Genomic DNA, 18,495 nt, shown 5'->3' with positions numbered 1-18,495 from the left:
CAATTATACACTGTCTTCTTAATTTTTTCCCTCTCCTTTTTCTTTAGATTGTTTTTCTTCAGGCGATAAAGGGATGCGACAATATACATACACTTTATAAATAGGCCTATCTGTAAAAAGTCCTTGAAGGCTGTTTTCTTTCCGAAACCTCTTTTCTATCAATTGATAAAAACACGATTGAAGTTGAATTTTCCAGGAACTCTTCTCCAGTATTGTATAAGGTTCACTCATGATCTTCAATTGGTATTTTTGATAACCATCATATCCATTTTTTCTCTCCTTCAGACAGTATTTTTCCTCTCTGGTGTCATGATTTTTTTCATAATCTTCAGGATCCAATTCCACTCTTTTTACCAACCAAAATTTTTTGTACTTTAAATTCGGTGGCCATTTTAAATAATTTCTGTTGCGTTTATAAAAATCCTGGATGGCTTCTTCTTTAATTTTCATCCATTCTCCAAAACGTTCTCCGTTAATAGACCAACAATACTCCATTTCCTCTGTCATATTTTTTGTCTGCTCCATTTTTTTTTTTACCTGTGTCCAATTCCAAGTACTCACACAGAATGATCATCAATGTCCAGCGCTGGTTTATATATATAGCTTGGATTTATTTTAGGGTCGTGTGCAAAAATACCTTTTACCTACGTTTTTTTATGCTGACTATACAGGTAAATGCGCCGTGTGCAAAAAAAAAAAAAAAAAAAAAAAAAAAAAAAAAATATGCTGACTACACAGGTAAATACTTGGCAGCGAGCCAAGTTTGTTTAGGGCCGTGTGCAAAAAATATGCTGACTACACAGGTAATACTTGGCAGCGATTCAAGTCAGGGGGCCCGTGTGCAAAAAAAATATGCTGACTACACAGGTAATACTTGGCAGCGATTCAAGTCAGGGGCCCGTGTGCAAAAGAAATATACCTTTTACCTGTGTTTTCTTATATACCTGTTTGCAACCTCTGTAAAGTGCCGTGTGCAAAAACTTACCTATGCATTGTGACGTCATTCACTGTATAAATACAATGTGATTATGACGTCACACTTTTTCATTTACAGTCTAGACAGCCTATAGTCTAGCCAGCCTAACCAGTTTGAACTGAATTTTTTACTGAAAGACAATAACAAATAACACACAATACAAAAAACATGTGTGTGTGTTATGTCTCTCAAGTTATTACACCAGGTCACTTTTTTTAAAAACTTAGAATTTCTTTCTAAATTTTTTAAACTTTTTTTAAAGTTAACTTTAAATTTTTTAACTTTTAACTTTTTTAAAATAACTTTAATTTTTTTTCTTATTAATTTTTTTTTTTTTGGTAAACTCCCCTTATAGTTTTTAAGAAATAAAATTTAAAAAAAATCATGTAATACTACATCAGTGTTATGTTATTGTATGACTTCATCTTTTATACAGTCGGGTTCGGGGTTTCGGGCAGCCATAGCGAATTTCGGCAAGATTTTACCCCAGTGAAAAAGGCTTGTAATCCACAGTGTAGGTCGTTTAAAGTTGTTTCACATTGTTTATGATTGTGATTATGTTATCGCTCACCTATATGTTTAATGTCAGCTATGCTAAATAACCCATTTCTGTGTAATTTGAGAGAATGTTTTGACATGTGGTTAAAGTATGGCGTGCTATTCATGTTATCATTTAAAAAGTCGATCCTAAATAAATCTGTCTTAAAAAATACATTTTACGAATGACATTTAATATGATTGATTAGAGTATAGGTATCCATATATAAGAGATATTATTTTGCATTACATTTAAACATGTTTTTCTGTCCTGTTTGTCTGTCAATTGTTGCTTTACTTCCTTTGTAAAATGAGGTTAAATTGAGTATCACTGAATATTGTATGCTTTTTTTCAGGATCAGCTAAGATGTTGTTTCACTGGATTATTTAATTGGGCATATAATTGGATAATTCTGGTAAGTTTGTCTTATTTTTGTTTACATTTCCTGTCAAGGTCATCTTTGCATTTAATCATAATTATGTAAAGTTCTGTTTTGAATGTAAATACTGTATTTATCCTCATTTCATGTGATTTACAGTTTTATAACCTGCATGTAACTCAGAGTGCATTTAATATTTCTATGATAGGTCATTTTATAATTGAATTTCAATCAGAAAAATGTTCGCTAAATTTTGATAAAATACATGGTATCTTTTACATTTCTGTCCCTTTTGTCAGTCTACGCGAAAGTTTAAAATTTTTACAGGACAAAATGTCTGATAAAAATAAAATTTTTACCAGACCAAACAATTTTTTACCAGACCAACTTTTTTTCCTATAAATCCATACATCATTATGATACTGAGAATGAGAGGGTGGATGGGATGGCCTCATGGGGTTAATTCTCACTGTGAAATTTGTTCATTTAAATAGACAAGTTAAGTATTTATATTTTTCCTTTAAAAGGTATCTATTTATACCTTGCATTTCATGTTTGATTTATACAACATACACAATATAAGACTTTCTGCATGTAATATTCAATTTCAATGCATATTTATTGTTCCATTTTATGGTTATAAGTTCAATGATCATTTCTATGATGTATGAGCTATCTAAATATTTTCCCATGTATACATATGAGCTATTTAAAGATGATCTTTGACAAAGGAAATTCGAATTAGAATCAAAACGATCATGACAGGGTTGTAATACAAAATTAATAAGGTACTACTGCTAAATTGGTCAAATTATTTGTGGGGAATTTGACCATGTATTTCTCTTATTTAATTATTTCCTATGATGGGTCATTCTCGACATTTGGTTTAAATGTAAAAAATACATGGTATCTTTTACATTTCTGTCCCTTTTGTCTGTAAATTATTGCTTTACTTACATTGTAAAATGAGGTTAATTGTGTATCACTGAATTGTATGATTTTTTCAGGATCAGCTGAGATGTTATTTCACTGGATTATTTAATGCATAGGCTAATTGGGCATATAGTTGAATATCTCTGGTAAGTTTGTCTTGTTTTTTTTAATTGTTTATACATTTCCTATGATGGTCATCTTTGCATTTAAGCATGATTATATGGTTAATTTTATTACTGTATAATACTTATGTGATCTGATATCTCTAACTTACATTCATATAAACACACCCTTATTTTGTCTAAAATATATTAACCTATGATTAAGGGATCTTCAGAATATTAATAAGTCCTTTTGTATAAATTATATGATATAATTTCATAATTCATTATGTATGTTACCCATGGCCATGGAATTCAGACTTACTAAATGGTGATCAAAGAGATATTAATTAGGAATCTAATAAGAGAAAAGGAAGAATTTACAAAAGATTAATCACAATAGTTATTTACTTTTTGTTTTGATTCTAAATATGTGGGATATATGGCATACATATATTTTCATTTTCACTTTTGTTTCTTAGTAATGAGCTTTTCAAAAAATTAAGGACTACATGTTGTACTGTGATGATGCTAAAAAAGATGTATTTTTCTGTATGCAGTACTGACAGATATTAAACAAAATTGAATCTGCTGTTAATAAAAAATCTTTTAGTGTCTAAATAATTAATTTGATAATCATTTTATTTGTGATATCAATACAGTAATTGTGCTTTTTTTTTATTATCTAAAGATAACATGATGAACTTTTCTCATCTGGAGTTAATGTTAAAAACAATTTGTTTTGAGATTAAAAACAAACATTTTCATGAACTTTTTTGGCATTGTACATGTTTGTTCAATTTTTAAACATGCATTGTTTCACACAGTACTCTGTCATATTAACAAAATGGTTTTATTTTCTATACAGTCCTCAACCTGGAAGATATGTTTTGTTCCTAACCATCTATAATCCATTCTCTATGAAGTTCAGACTGTCTGCTCTTCCTTTGGAAATACACAGTTAGTCAACCAACATAGAAACACACAAACTTGAAGGTAAAGTTTCAATGAGATACAATTGTAATATATATTTATTTATTATTTTATTTATTTTTTTTTTACATATGCATGTTTATAATTTTGAATTGATATGTAAATGATATATTTAAATAAAAAGGGCTTGGTGGTCATGGTCATGTTTAAACTATATTGATCTCCTTTAGAAGAAGAAGAAGAGCTCCATTTCAATATATATACAAAAATGCATGATCAAATTTTGAAACTAAAATGTATGAAAGTTTTCTTTGCCAAATGATAGTTAACAGCTGAAGATAGCATATCTATAGAATAAGTTAAATATGGCTAATTTGTAACCCCCCCCCCCCCAGCTTCCTTAATATCATAGTTGGTAAAGATAGCAAGTTTTGACTCCAATTGCTGATGAATTCTGAATTTCCCATTTAATATTAACATTATATCACAGGGAAAGAATACTATAATGTAGCACATCAGGATGACCAGAAAAGAAATCTTAATGACCCTCTTAACTATGTATAAAGACTGTAACCTTATAACTGATGTAAGATAATCTGATTGTGTGGAATTAAAATTCCCTGGTGTTTCTACTACCCAAGATCTTCTTATGAGTGCATGGGACTGTTGTAAACCTTCTCCTGTTTATAAAAAATATACCTTGGAGCATGACACTTTATTCATAAAAGGTACTTTCAATATCATTTCTATGAGTTTTTGTTCTTTCTTTTTAATAATCTAGTGTTATATCTCATTTAAACCCATTAATATGTATGCTTCCAAAATCTTAGATCTGTCTGTATAGTTTTTTCAGCTCTTTGAACACAAATACCCTGATTCAATCTTTTGAGGTAAACATGATAGAGACATCATAGATGATTATCAGAGTGTGTATCACAATCTTAACCATAAGGTCAATTTAAATGGTCTAAGGCACAACAAATGAAAGTGAAAATTTATTATTATTTTTTTTTTATTAGAATACATAATTTTGTAATAAACAAATACTGGAAAAGTTACTCTCATAATAAGCCTTAATGTCCTCCAAGAGTTCAGTTTGGACTTCCTCCATTAATCCTTGTATCTTCTCCAATGGTTTTGTGGGCTAAAATTCATGTGTCTTTAACAACATTTTTTTTCTGACAACTGTTTTCTCTTATTATCTATAAACTTGACTTCTTCTCTAGTCAAAGGTCTTTCAGGGTAATCCAAGTAATTCTTACCCTCTTTTGGTAATAAATGGTTATATTCCTCATTGGCTTCTTCTGCAATCAAGGGTCTTTCTATGTAATCTCTGACAACATTAGGATCACCCTTCTCTGGACTTAATTGGTTATATTCTTGTTGAGAAATGATCTCAATAGTGCCATCTTTTTTTTTTATTTTAACTGGTATACCTCTGTCTACATCTTTCTCTGAAAGAATTCTCTCTCCAAACTGAATTTTACTCATTCCTTTACTCTTTTCTTTACTGGAGGTGTTACCCATGGTTAATATGAAAATTCAAAATCTGATGTTACAACTTGTATTTATACCCTTTTTTGTTCTATATTTAGAATTCCATCAAGCTTATAAATCTTATATACTTTGAATCAACAGAGGTAAAAAATTAAACAATTAAAACAAAGAGAGAAAACAACAACAAACGTTTTTTTTTTAACTAAGACATTTTTTTTTTATTTTATTTTTACATGAACAGGATTCTCTTAGTGAGGGCTTATGGAAATGATCTATGTCTTTTTTCACTCTCAGAATGGTGAAAGACTTTATCAGATATATCAGACTATCTTTAAAAAAAAATTTCAAAGACTAACCATTTCAGCTCAATATATACCTCTCTTGGAACACTGAAACAAGAAAATCAAACAGGAGATGGATGGAGGATTTAAGAAGACACATAGATAAATATGATTTCCAAGAATGGTGAAAGACTATCAGAATTTAACCAGTATTATCATAGACTGTGGTTTACAGGATGACAAAGTAACAGGATTGTATCTTTTTACTGTCAGACACTGACTATGGATAAGATGTACCCATTTATTAAACTGAGATCTAGTCAAATCAAGTACAATTGTATTGAAAATATGATTTTCTGATAGCATGAACTCTTTAAAAATTAATTCTCACAGACCTCAAAGTATCTGAATGTGACTTTTATTTTTACCAATTTCTATTGAAGACTGTTGTTATGTATGAGAAGTATACATTTAAACCTTTTATTTTTCATCTTATTTCTATAACCCCCTAGAAATTACACAGATATTCAGATGCTGGATTTAATATTATTATTTAACTTTCCTGGAATGGTAAATATATTTTGTTTGTGTATGTATCATTTTTTAATTTTGAATTTAAAATTGGTCTCAATAAGACCCCCAATAAAGATGCAAGTGTCCCATAATCTGTGGTTTAATAATATCTTGAATATCTTTATCATATCATATTCATCATACTAATTACATATAGAATGTTTGTAGGAATACACTTTGTTGTTTAGGACACTTTGTCAAGGTCAAAGCATAAGATTATTGAGATGACTTCTTTGACAATAATTTGTAACTTACAAACTTCACATCATAAGTACACAGATGAAGAATCAATAAGATATTTCTATAGATTTTTTGGATCATTTACTCCTGGGTAAAAGTTAGTTACTAACTGAGATTACTGATTTGAATCCTGTAATGCAATAACTTAAACATTGTGTGATAACTTATAGACTTTATAAAAATTAGGTGCAAATTCTTAGGAAAGGATTGAAATGTAAATCATATGCACTATGTTCAAGGATGTTTAAAGACTATTACTATGTAATACCTTAGAATTCTGTAAAAAATTTATTATCACTGCGTAGATAAAGACTGGTTGGAATAATTTATGTTTTGAAATAAGGTTTAGGGAAAAAAGTCAAGAATGTGGATATGACTTTTATTCAAATGGTGCAGTTCAGCAACTCTGGTGATTTACATACCTTCAGTCATAAATACATGTAGATAGGTATTGGGAAGACTCCTCTAGATTTTGAAATTTTTAATTCAAAAGTATAGAATTTTTTTTTTAAGTTTGAAAGATTAAATGGCAGCATATCATTTGCTTGTGAATTAAAAAAATAAATCCAAACATATACATCTTTGGATGATAATTGTAGAATTTTATCAATTCCTGGACTTCGGTCTTGATATCATCCTTTAATGTCCTTAAAATTTTAATGACTGTCTTTTAGTTTTAGTTGAATTAGTTTCTTTTCTACATGTGAAAATGACATCATCCAAAGAAGTTCTTCATCTGCATGTTATATGAAGAAGACAATTTTCATCACAGTGAAAGAGATTGTTTTGTTAAACATATTGCATTGATGCACAAATATACTTTTAGATTTTTAATAGCTAGGGTTCATATTTCTTAATATGGAATGCTAAGTACTGTTGATTTCAATTTTTTTTTTGAACAAAGACATACTAGTAGAAAAAAAAAATGTACATGATGTGTTAGAAAAGCATGTGTAAACCTGATGACTTTATAATTGCTGATTAAATCAATTATGAGTTTCATCTTTGTTACATTGTAAACATTTCTAAGTAGTGCACACATCAGAAACTCTTAAAATTCTGAGTATCAGGGTTTAACACAACAATTCTAAATGATTTTTGGACGCTTTTTATGTATCAATAAAAAAGACAAAACAGAATGTTTGTTCACAGATGTTCCAATGGAAAACAACCACAAAGAAATGATTTGACATGTTCTTTATGTGATTCATGTAAAATGTATTTTAAAATTGTATCCTAACATTTATCTTTTGCATAAATACATTTTTTGTGGAGAATTTCTCATAACTTTGAAAAAAGTAGTCTTATTGTATAATATGGTTAACTTAAAATTTTGTAGACTTAAAAGTTGTACATGATGTGTTACACATCTTACATATGTAACCATTTCATTTCAGGGCATTCAGCATATATTGTGGTTTTGTCTTAAATTTGTTTGTTCATGTAATCAATAATTTGAGAATACTCAAAAATTAGGTAATATATGAGAGAATAGGTAAGAAAATCAGGTTTAAAAAATGTTTTTACTACAAAGGGGTTAATCTATATATTGAATCTGTAAGTACATTTAGTCTATACACTTAAGGTATTTGTTTATGAAATAAACTTGCATTTGAGCATTTTTAGACAATTGTAAACATTACTTTAACCAGTTTAAAAAATGATTAGATTCACTGTCAGCATGTTATTTCTTGTAAAATAAATGAGAAAACCAATTTTATTTGAGTCAGTTTTTTTTATGTAAATAAAAAGCATTGGAAGTTGGGAATATTTCACAAAGTTAATTAATTTATACAAAATTTTTTATACATAAGATTGAGCATATTTCTCACTAGGGGTAATTGAGTAATTCTCAGGAGTATATATTTTGATTTAAGCATTAAAGAAACCATTTCATATTTCAATATACAAATCATGTTCAGTCATGCAGTATATAGTTTACACTTGACAAAAAGTAAATGGTATCTCTATTCAGGGTCAATCCAAAGGTCAAAAAAAAAGGAATGAAAAAAAATTTCTCTTTATGTATCAAACATGTAGGTATTATTGCAATAAATTCACTGTATTCATTTTTTGTTCTCTTTCTATGTATGAATAGCTCTGATTTAGGCAATCAAAGCAAATGAGTTATGTCAAATGATGAAGGTATACACAAGAAATTAACATGGACAGAGAATTTTGAGTTTCCCTCAAATATGGTTGCCAAGGGATGTGAAATAAAAACAAAATGTGGACTTATCTATTAGGATTGTACATATTATGAATGATGGATACTATGACATTAAGAATGACATGAAAGAAATAAGTTTGATTCAATTATATAAACAGTTCTTAATCCATACAGTCAAAATGGAGGAAAAAATTTTCTTTATTAGGCATAAAGTAACAAACACTCACCCAATGCATCAGAATTTTACTTTTTGAAGAAAAGGAACCTTACTTACTTTGTTGAGTTGACATTCCTTTTTGTGTTTGACAGGTAGACTAATGGTTTCTGACTATATAATGAGAACTTTTTATTTAAGAGTCCTCAGATTGTTCTGATATTCTGGTTATCTACATGACATCAAATAATTTGTTCATACAAAGGGATAAAAGCTTTTCCAGGTTTCTTCTTTACTCAGATTAGATTGTGTCTTGTTAATATATCCAACATATAAGATACTCATCCAAGTCACACAAAGGTAAATAAATGACCTTATTATGTTTTTAGTCAAAAGGTCAAAGAGATGTGGACATCTTGTTTAATTGGACAATTGTTTAGTTAATATTCATTAAACATCATGGATAGGTTAATTAAACAAACTTCATATATTTTGGATTTTCAGGTCAAAGATCAACACACAATTTTGCTATACCATTGTTGTCCATGAATATCTTAACACCTCAATATTGACTTTTCAGGTTAAAGGTTAATGTATTTCTGCTACAGTAAAAACTTCATGATAAGAATCTCAGAGTGATATTTTTTATTTGTAAGGAATAAGGTATAAAATCTCCTACTCTTTCTATAATATGTCACTGAGTGTGCTCCTATATCTTTTAAAAGAGTTTTACAAGCAAAATCATATACTGACTTTCATTCCTTCAAAAATACAATATGTATATTAAATCTTGAGATTAAGACTTTTAGGTTTTCAGATTTTTAGGATTTCAGACTCTCAGGCTTCCAATCTTTAAAAACTTTCAATCTTGAGGACTGAGTATTTTCATATTTATTTTGTAAGTCTTGTCTTTTATGTCATTACGATTGATCCTTAGTCATTTAAACTTTTTCATATTTGTAAAACCAGAGTGTTGAAATACAGTGTTTGTGTAATCTTCTTAATGTTTATCAAAAAAATACTGCTTTTAATACAGTAAAATATAATTTTCTGATGATCAAAATTTCCAAATTGCCTGACCTATGCATATTTAGAGTTTCAATATCATACACTCTTGAATATTTATAAATATCAATATTTTGTTTAAGCATTAGCTATCAACCATACACTTGTTAACCTAAGGAAGGCTTTTACCATAAGTTAAACTCATCGAGTTCTTCAAGCAATTTTGAAGAATTTGTGTTATAAGGGATGGTAAAGACAAAAAACCCATAAATTTCCTAGAAGTAAAAATATTCAAAAATATATATCCACATTAAATTGAGGAACATTTGAAGAACTCCTTTTTCTTTATAACTCATGACATTTCATGTAGATAGTGGGTATGATGTGTAAAATAATCTTTTTATGAAAAGAGGATGGTGTAAAAGTTACTCTTACCCCACACCCAAGGGGAGTAGGGAAGGGGGTTGAATCCCTTTCTTTTGTCCAAGGAAAACCTGAATTTTAAAGTTTAAAAAAGTGATAAAATTGAATTAAATTAATAAAATTAATTTATTTTCTAAAAGTTTCTTTTTTAAATCTGAACACTTAATTTTTTTTTCCTTTTGATTACCAGACTGTCTAATAGGTAAACTGCATAAAACTGAATACAGATCATTTAAAGTCTTGCATTTTTTATGGCAAATCATTAAATAATGGTATAATATATATATATAAACCTCAGCCATACATAAACAGGGAATGAAACTGAAAAGCCATGCAGGTTTGCATTCTTAATCTTATTTTTTTGTTTACTATATGTATGACTTGTACCACTCCAATTGAATAAATAAATAAATTAAAAAAAATAAAATAGGCTATCCTCTCCTTAAGTTTTCTGTAACCATTAGCACACTCTCAAAAAAAAAACAGCACCTTTTAGAAAAAAATTATGGTTTTTTTCCCTGTTTTATGTTAGACAGACTTATTTTCTTTGAAACTGTGTTCATGTGAAATTGAATCCTTTTGACCTTATATACCTTAAAATTGAAGAAGTAAAAAAAAAATTATACCTGTTTAAAATTGATCACCATGTTCAGTGAGATACTTTAGTGAGATACTTTAGCAACAAAAATACAGGACCTGTGACCCTTCTATTTATAACAACACTTTTTTTTTTTTTTTTTTTTAAAAATTCAAAATTCTAAAATTTATTCAATGATTTACACTTCTATTTCTTCTTCTGATGATCGGTCCTCAATCAGTCGCGTCAACACCCCAGGTCCTTTGTTTTCCATCGAGTCTTTAATCTGGGAAAAAGGGATGCGACAATACACGTACTCTGTAGGACAATAATGAGGTGGAAACGTCAGTCCTTTTTTCTCCATCTTGATATAATATTTCAGACAATCTCCAATGTCCGAGAACCATGAACTTTCATTCCGAATGGTGTTGATGGGTGTCAGAAGATTCCTTTGAGTACAAGTAACCCATTTGTATTGCTGATAATGTTGGTTGATTTTCACTCTCACTCTAGATCCTGTTAGAGGTGGGATTTTCATTCTTTTTTCCAACCACACATTGTCCAGGTAATAGCCTGGATGATTTTCATAGAAATCCATGATGGCTCCTATTTTAGTTTTCATCCAGTCTCCTTGCATGTACATACACTGACTAATGGGACTCTCACAATACCAACGATACTGCATCTTTGGGAAAAACACGTCTGACTTGTTTCGTGTAATTTTTCAGAATGAGAGAGAGTTGTTTGTTATATACCTCTTGAACAAAGCTCCGCTTTATATATATACCTTTACTGTAAGAGCTGTGTGCAAAACATATAACGATAGACCTAGGTTTTTTATGCTGACTGCACAGGTAAATACTGGCGCCGTGTGCAAAGAAATATGCTGACTACACAGGTAAATACTTGGCAGCGATTCAAATCCGTGATTGTGACGTCATCCTTACAAAACCTAATGTATAGAGAGAGCGCTTAGTTGTGTGTTTATAGGGAAAAACAATACTAGAATTTTTGGGTTTTTTTCTTTTATTTTTTATTCATAACAACAAGAACATTAAAATAATAAACATTCAAAACTTTTCTTCAGTTCTTCTTTTTGTATGGGGAAGGATCTCCTCATGTACAAATAGTGTGTTTCACAACGGTTACCACAGTTCATGATATCGTATCTTTTTAGGGGGCCCACTTTCTTATCATAATCTTTAATACAATCTTTAGGTTTTTCTATCCATTCCCCTTGAAACAAAGTGCTTTCGGGTCCCTCTCTCTGGTGAGGCAAGACGTAATTGATTTTCCATTTGAATTCCTGATACTTGGGCTGTCTGGGTACTGCTAAGATCAGGATGCTGTCCCCTATGGAATCAGGTAACTTGAATCTCTTATACAGGTAGATTTCATGGTGACCTGTTTGTCCTGGATTCTGATCAAAGAAATCTTGAATACATGCCTCTTTGTTTTTCATCCATTCTCCCTTGTGACTTGTCCCTTCAGGTTCTACTATTTTCCAACGATACTCTGAACTTAAAAATTCCATGATGTGCTCTGTCCCTCACTCAGATCAGAAATGATCTCTAGGATTTTGTAGGTCTCCTTTTTATATAGAGACTGGAGTATCTATTTTTAACTTGCAGAGGAAAAAAAAAAACAATAGAGAATTTTGAATTAGAAATAATTCAATAATCTCATTCTTTTATCACTGAAAAAAAAAATCTAGGTCTGATTGCTTTAATAATAGCAAACATTAAATTTGAGTTCTGATTGCTTTAAATCTCGCCTCGACAGATGGGGCAAAACACCAAATTTGAGTTTTGTAATTCCTCGACATTTTTATTTATAGTGAACACAGAAATCTTTGATTTCATTTTTTAAAAAAATAAAACAGAATATCTTTTTTCTGGTATTTTTCCTAAGAGAGGTTCTGGCCATCCCTGCTCAAAAGTAGCTTCTCTCTTTGAGAGCTGAGCATACTGGGGATAACGCATGGGTTGGTCTGGCTCGCGACTCCCCATGATTAGAAATGACCTTTGATTGAATAAGAAACCTTTTAACACATATAAAACAATTCAATTTTTTATTTGTAATAAACAAACAAACAAACAAACATATCAATAACCATAAGGTAAAGTGTTATAATTCTCTACAATTTGTCTCTTGTCATATACAATTCTCACTGTTTTCTCTGAAGGTTTGTTCACCACCTCACAATCCCGGGTCCTCTGGATTTTGCTGGGATAGGGGACTTTTACTTCCTCTATTTCTCCCTTGAGCATTTTTTGTAAAGTCTCTGGGCACACCAACTGAGAGGTTCGATGGTTGAGAGTGACCCCTTTGCATTTATGAACCTCGGTTCCTTTGTCCGTTCGGAAAGCATAATTTTTAGGACCTGCCGACATGAATTTAGTGATGTGATCCCCGTCTAATTCGTCGGTCCATTCTCCTAAACTATTGCCCAAAGTAGGATTAAAAGCTCCTTCCTTGTGTTGGTAAATGATACTGTCCGTATCATAATAAAGGCCCCGTTCTTCTAAAGGTCGTAAAGTCTCGTAGAGATGTAAGCGGGCATAGGCGGTGGTAAAACAAGCCAGGATCACGTTTCCAAAGGGACATTCTTCGACGAATTCCTGTTTGTCTTGAAAATTCACTAGCATCTTGTCTTCAATGGAATCTTCTTTATTGACTAAGAGTCGCACACCCTTGATGTCGACCGTCGAATTTTGTAAGAGTTGATGTAATTCCTCTACTTCGTCCAAGTATCTGACTTTGGGTAATAACAAGCGTTGAGCAAATTTTCCCCACAGACAATTTAAAAAGAGTTTAGCAATGGTTCTTAACACTGGATTCTTCTTGATACTGAGAATGTCCATCATGAATCCTTCTTTGTATAACACTTCTCGAATGTAATCTTGTTCTTGTTCTGAGGTCTTACATTCGGAGGGAAATCCGGACGCTTCCTGTTTGATCTTGAGGAAGGTATCGATGTAGTCTTTAAATAAGTCTTGACTGCGTTCTTTGAAATGCCACACTTCGTAAGTTTGCTCTAAGGTATACCCCATGTCCAAGGCTTTATGTAATTCGCACGTCACCCAAGTACCCGTGAGACTACGTTCCCGATCGGTGTGTTGACATGGGTGTTGAGACGTAGAGTCTTGTTGTTGGGCACAGGTGCGACATAAGGGAAATAATAACTTACCTCCCGTCCGATAAGGTAATACGGGGTGAAAGAGGCCTCGGGGTGGTAAGACCCGACAGTGAATGAGACCGAAATAACTTCTCACGTCCTGGAAGTCGTCTGTGATGATCTCGGGATGCCCTAGGGGAAAAGGTCTGTGTTTCAACACGTAAGGGTATAAGGAACACACGTCCACGTATCTCATGTCCCCTTCTTCACAATATAATTTAGTGGCATTGGTCCGGCCTCCGTACAGGGCTTCTCGAGGTTTCAAAGGATCCGGAATGTCCAGATCTCGTACAAATTGCTGTAAACTCTCATCTTGTTGCACTTGTTGATCGAAATCGTGCTCCCAGATACTACACACGTTGTACCCCATGTCCTCTAAATCCGCAGTCCTTCTGAGAGTTTTCTCGTGTAATTGTTGGTAAGTAAATTGGGTCCGGTGAGGATGAGTTTCCGTCTGTAAACTGGGATAGCAAGTGGGGCATCCGTGCCAATAGCATCCGTAAAATTCGTAGACGGTACGAGTCGCTTCCTGGTATCCGTCGACGGTATAATTTCCGATCGGGACTTCGCCTCCGTTTCTGGCATGTCGTATGTGACATCCATTCTGATGACTCATCCAGGTGAGCCATCGACAGGCTTTGGCTGAATATTGTCGTGCCGGTTCATACCCGAGGTTCGGAATGATGGCAATGCTGTCTTTAGGCATGAAATTTCGACGGTAGGCTAAATTAGCAGCACTGGCAAACGTGATGGATTCCTGGAAAGGGTCCACGTTGACCAACTTCTTGAGGGTGCTTCTAAACCGTGCACAGCATTTGTGTAAAATGTCGACGTCCGAGATACAATACCCTACAAACTCTTTCTGGAAATCAAACACTTTTCCCCTCTGTTGGTCGTACCATTCGTAAAAAGCTTTTCGTCCACTGGTAGTCATTTCGTCCGGATTGTAGAAAGCTGCCGGTGGATAAGGTCCCACGTAATTCTGGTTCTGTTCCGTATTAAAAAAGTGAGGGAAATAACCTTTCTTCATTTCGTTCAAATCGAAAGCGGAGGGCATCTGGGCCAAAGGAAAGGTTAAGAAACTATACGAGTCGATGAATTTGAGTCCACATATTTCCATGGACAAGATCTTACTCCCGTTCATGATCACGTTAGGTTTCAGGGGAGAAGAATGCACTATGTAATTCAAAATGAATTGTCCGTCGTATCCTTTGAAGTTATGGGCGATGACGATGGCCCCGTCGTGTACTAAAGTGGAATTCTTAGTACCTGTAGTGGGTTGAAATAACCAGTCCATGAACTTCTTTAAGGTGTCTGGGCCTTGAAATAGGTGCTGACGGGGTCCCATGTGTTGACAATGAGGACAAGGTTGGTCTATGGGTAAGTCATCGCAATGTTGACAGACGCGATGTGCCACACACAGATTAGGAACGTGAATGCCCGATTCCTGAGTGCATTCGAAATCGAAATAAATGGTAAACTCTAAGGTGTCTTCTCCCTTCTTCTTCTTCTTCTTCTTCTTGGGCTTCTGTCGAACGTAGCACCGATGATCGGCATCGACGATTTTCTTACAGATCTTACACTGTTTCTGATCTCCGCATTTGTGATGAGGAAATAATTTCTTAGGTATCCAGGACTGACATTTCTCGCATAATCCCATTAAATTGCACACAGTAGTGGTGGTTTTCTTACTATGAGGTTTTAAATGATCTTCGTAGCAGGTCTTGTTCTTAAACATTCCATGGCATTCCTGGCATTTAATCTTGATCCCTTCATCGGGACAATTAGGGTGATGTCCTAAACAAAAGGTACAGCGATGAGGGCATTTGGAGCGATGGTCTGTGAAACTCGTGTACCCCACGTCGCAATGATCACAGTAGTAGGGGTTCCCCGTTACTCCCGGCATCGATATGATGGCATCGCAATGACGGTTGTCTAACAAAATGTTCAAACAAGTTCCATCTCCCCAGCCTTTGAAGATGCGCTCTAAACAGAGTTTAGTGGAAGTAGATTTGAACTGAAATATTTTCAGACGATACTGAGGAGCTAATACCTGTTGTAATTTTATCCACTCTGCAGATCCACACGCTTGAGTGATATCACATCCGGCCTGTTCCATGAGGGCTATGGCTTCTCGTTTCTGGTCTAAGTATTGATCTCCTGACCTCATGCGTTTCTATCGTTTTTCCCATTCCGGGTCTGGATGTTCGGGTTTCTGACTGTGTAATCGAGTGACGACGATGGCTCTAGCCAAACAAAATTTATCATGGGGATTGTCGATCCGAACGATGGCTCGTTTATTTTTCTTGAAAGTTTCTTTATCCAGTTGTAGATGTTTGTTTCTGTTTCCACCACTCCCCTGGGGATTCTCGATGTGTAACAGATCGAATTTCGTGGAGCCGTCGCCGATTTTGAACTCCTTTTTGGATTGTTGCACATTTTGTATTTCTTTAAAAATGACGTCTTCGTTTAAATTTTTACATTGCATAAACCCATAAGAAATGTCTGAATCCAAAGATGGGTGATTTATGTTCAGGCGAAGGTAATCGTTAGGATCACACTGCATTTTCGATTTGAAGTCCTGTAACATGTTTTTGAATAATCGTAGAAGGAAAGCTGTGCTTTCTTCTTCTTCTGGAAATTCATCGAAATGAACGACATATTCATTTTCATGCGCTTTAAATTTTTGAGAGGTCCATTTTTCAGCTAGTCTCATGTGATAATACTCCGAAATGGGTTTAGGTGGTAAATCTATTTCTCTCTCGGTACTTTTTCGTTTCAATATGCGTCGAGCCTGTACCTGTTTTTCTCTAGTAGAATCCATGTCTATCAGCTGATGGCTGTGAGGGTAAAATGAACCCAAAGTCGGGAGAAAACCGTATTTATATACAGTGGATGACGTCATAATGCACAGGTAAGTTTTTGCACACGGCCCTAAACAAACTTAGCTCGCTGCCAAGTATTTACCTGTGTAGTCAGCATATTTTTTTTTTTTTTTTTTTTGCACACGGCGCATTTACCTGTATAGTCAGCATAAAAAAACGTAGGTAAAAGGTATTTTTGCACACGACCCTAAGATAAATCCAAGCTATATATATAAACCAGCGCTGGACATTGATGATCATTCTGTGTGAGTACTTGGAATTGGACACAGGTAAAAAATGGAGCAGACAAAAAATATGACAGAGGAAATGGAGTATTGTTGGTCTATTAACGGAGAACGTTTTGGAGAATGGATGAAAATTAAAGAAGAAGCCATCCAGGATTTTTATAAACGCAACAGAAATTATTTAAAATGGCCACCGAATTTAAAGTACAAAAAATTTTGGTTGGTAAAAAGAGTGGAATTGGATCCTGAAGATTATGAAAAAAATCATGACACCAGAGAGGAAAAATACTGTCTGAAGGAGAGAAAAAATGGATATGATGGTTATCAAAAATACCAATTGAAGATCATGAGTGAACCTTATACAATACTGGAGAAGAGTTCCTGGAAAATTCAACTTCAATCGTGTTTTTATGAATTGATAGAAAAGAGGTTTCGGAAAGAAAACAGCCTTCAAGGACTTTTTACAGATAGGCCTATTTATAAAGTGTATGTATATTGTCGCATCCCTTTATCGCCTGAAGAAAAACAATCTAAAGAAAAAGGAGAGGGAAAAAATTAAGAAGACAGTGTATAATTGTATTTTCATTCTGAATAAAATTGAAAAATCAAAATCTGTGTTCTTGTTTTCACCATAGACCTAAATCGAAGGGACTGCCGACTTATGACGTCACAATCACTATCTTCTTGTGATTGCAGCGCCCTCACCGGGATGTATAGAAACAAACTTCCTGTAATGAAATCAATCTTGTCACATCACGGATTTCTGCATTCTTTAAGAAAATAACAAGAAATTAGAAAAATCAATCACTTATCTAAGCTGTCTTCGACGAAATGATCTCGATTTACTACTTCGGAAGTTATAACTTTACGCTATGGAGTCGATGGAAACGTTTTAACTGCAGACATCAGCTGACTACGACGTGACATCCCTTGAATGCTGTCGATTATATTTTACGGTAGTACATGTTTATCTTCTTAATTATTTTACAAAATAAGGACACAATTTATCTACCAATATTTGAACAACGACCAATTTTAGATCTTCGCTGAATTGATATAAATAATAAATACATTGTGAAGTGCCGTTTACCATAAGTGCTTGAGGATGGGACACCCTTTTTCGATATAGACCCCTTGGCTTTTTTCTAATAAATAATCTTTCATTGACTTATTTGTGATAAGATCTATACAAAAAATTAGAAAATTACCTAAAGCAAACGTTCTTTAGAATCTACCCTACACTCTATAGAAAAATCAACGAAAGTGGGGTAAAATTTTTATAGAATCAGAATGTTAGTTTAATCAAATTTGCTGAATATTGATAGGATAGATTATATCACAAATGTGTCATCCATATATACGGGTAATTTATGTGAAAAAGTCTAACAGGCCCTGGGGTCTATATTTATGTGAAAAAGTCTAACAGGC

The 18,495-nt window shown here is 33.0% G+C and overlaps 1 protein-coding gene and 1 long non-coding RNA gene across 2 annotated transcripts; one reads left to right on the top strand and one right to left on the bottom strand.

Annotated features, from left to right (window-relative positions):
- Nucleotides 1–1,349: 1,349 nt before the first annotated feature.
- LOC134245652 (uncharacterized) lies at nt 1,350–3,959 on the top strand. The gene is made up of 4 exons (XR_009987481.1): nt 1,350–1,490; nt 1,870–1,929; nt 2,901–2,972; nt 3,796–3,959. It is a non-coding gene; the product is annotated as an uncharacterized LOC134245652 (long non-coding RNA).
- An 8,926-nt stretch (nt 3,960–12,885) lies between these two features.
- Nucleotides 12,886–15,102, bottom strand: LOC134245656 (uncharacterized). The gene has a single exon (XM_062727934.1). It carries the CDS (start codon nt 15,100–15,102, stop codon nt 12,886–12,888), a length of 2,217 nt encoding a protein of 738 aa, XP_062583918.1.
- Between the last annotated feature and the right edge of the window lie 3,393 nt (nt 15,103–18,495).

The sequence above is a fragment of the Saccostrea cucullata genome, unplaced genomic scaffold (assembly GCF_032062105.1).
Source record: "Saccostrea cucullata isolate Sc308-1 unplaced genomic scaffold, CSIRO_AGI_Scuc_v1 ctg4323, whole genome shotgun sequence".
Lineage (NCBI taxonomy): Eukaryota > Metazoa > Mollusca > Bivalvia > Ostreida > Ostreidae > Saccostrea > Saccostrea cuccullata.
The sequence above is the reverse complement of the archived record's forward strand: the minus strand, read 5'-3'. Positions and strand labels throughout refer to the sequence as shown.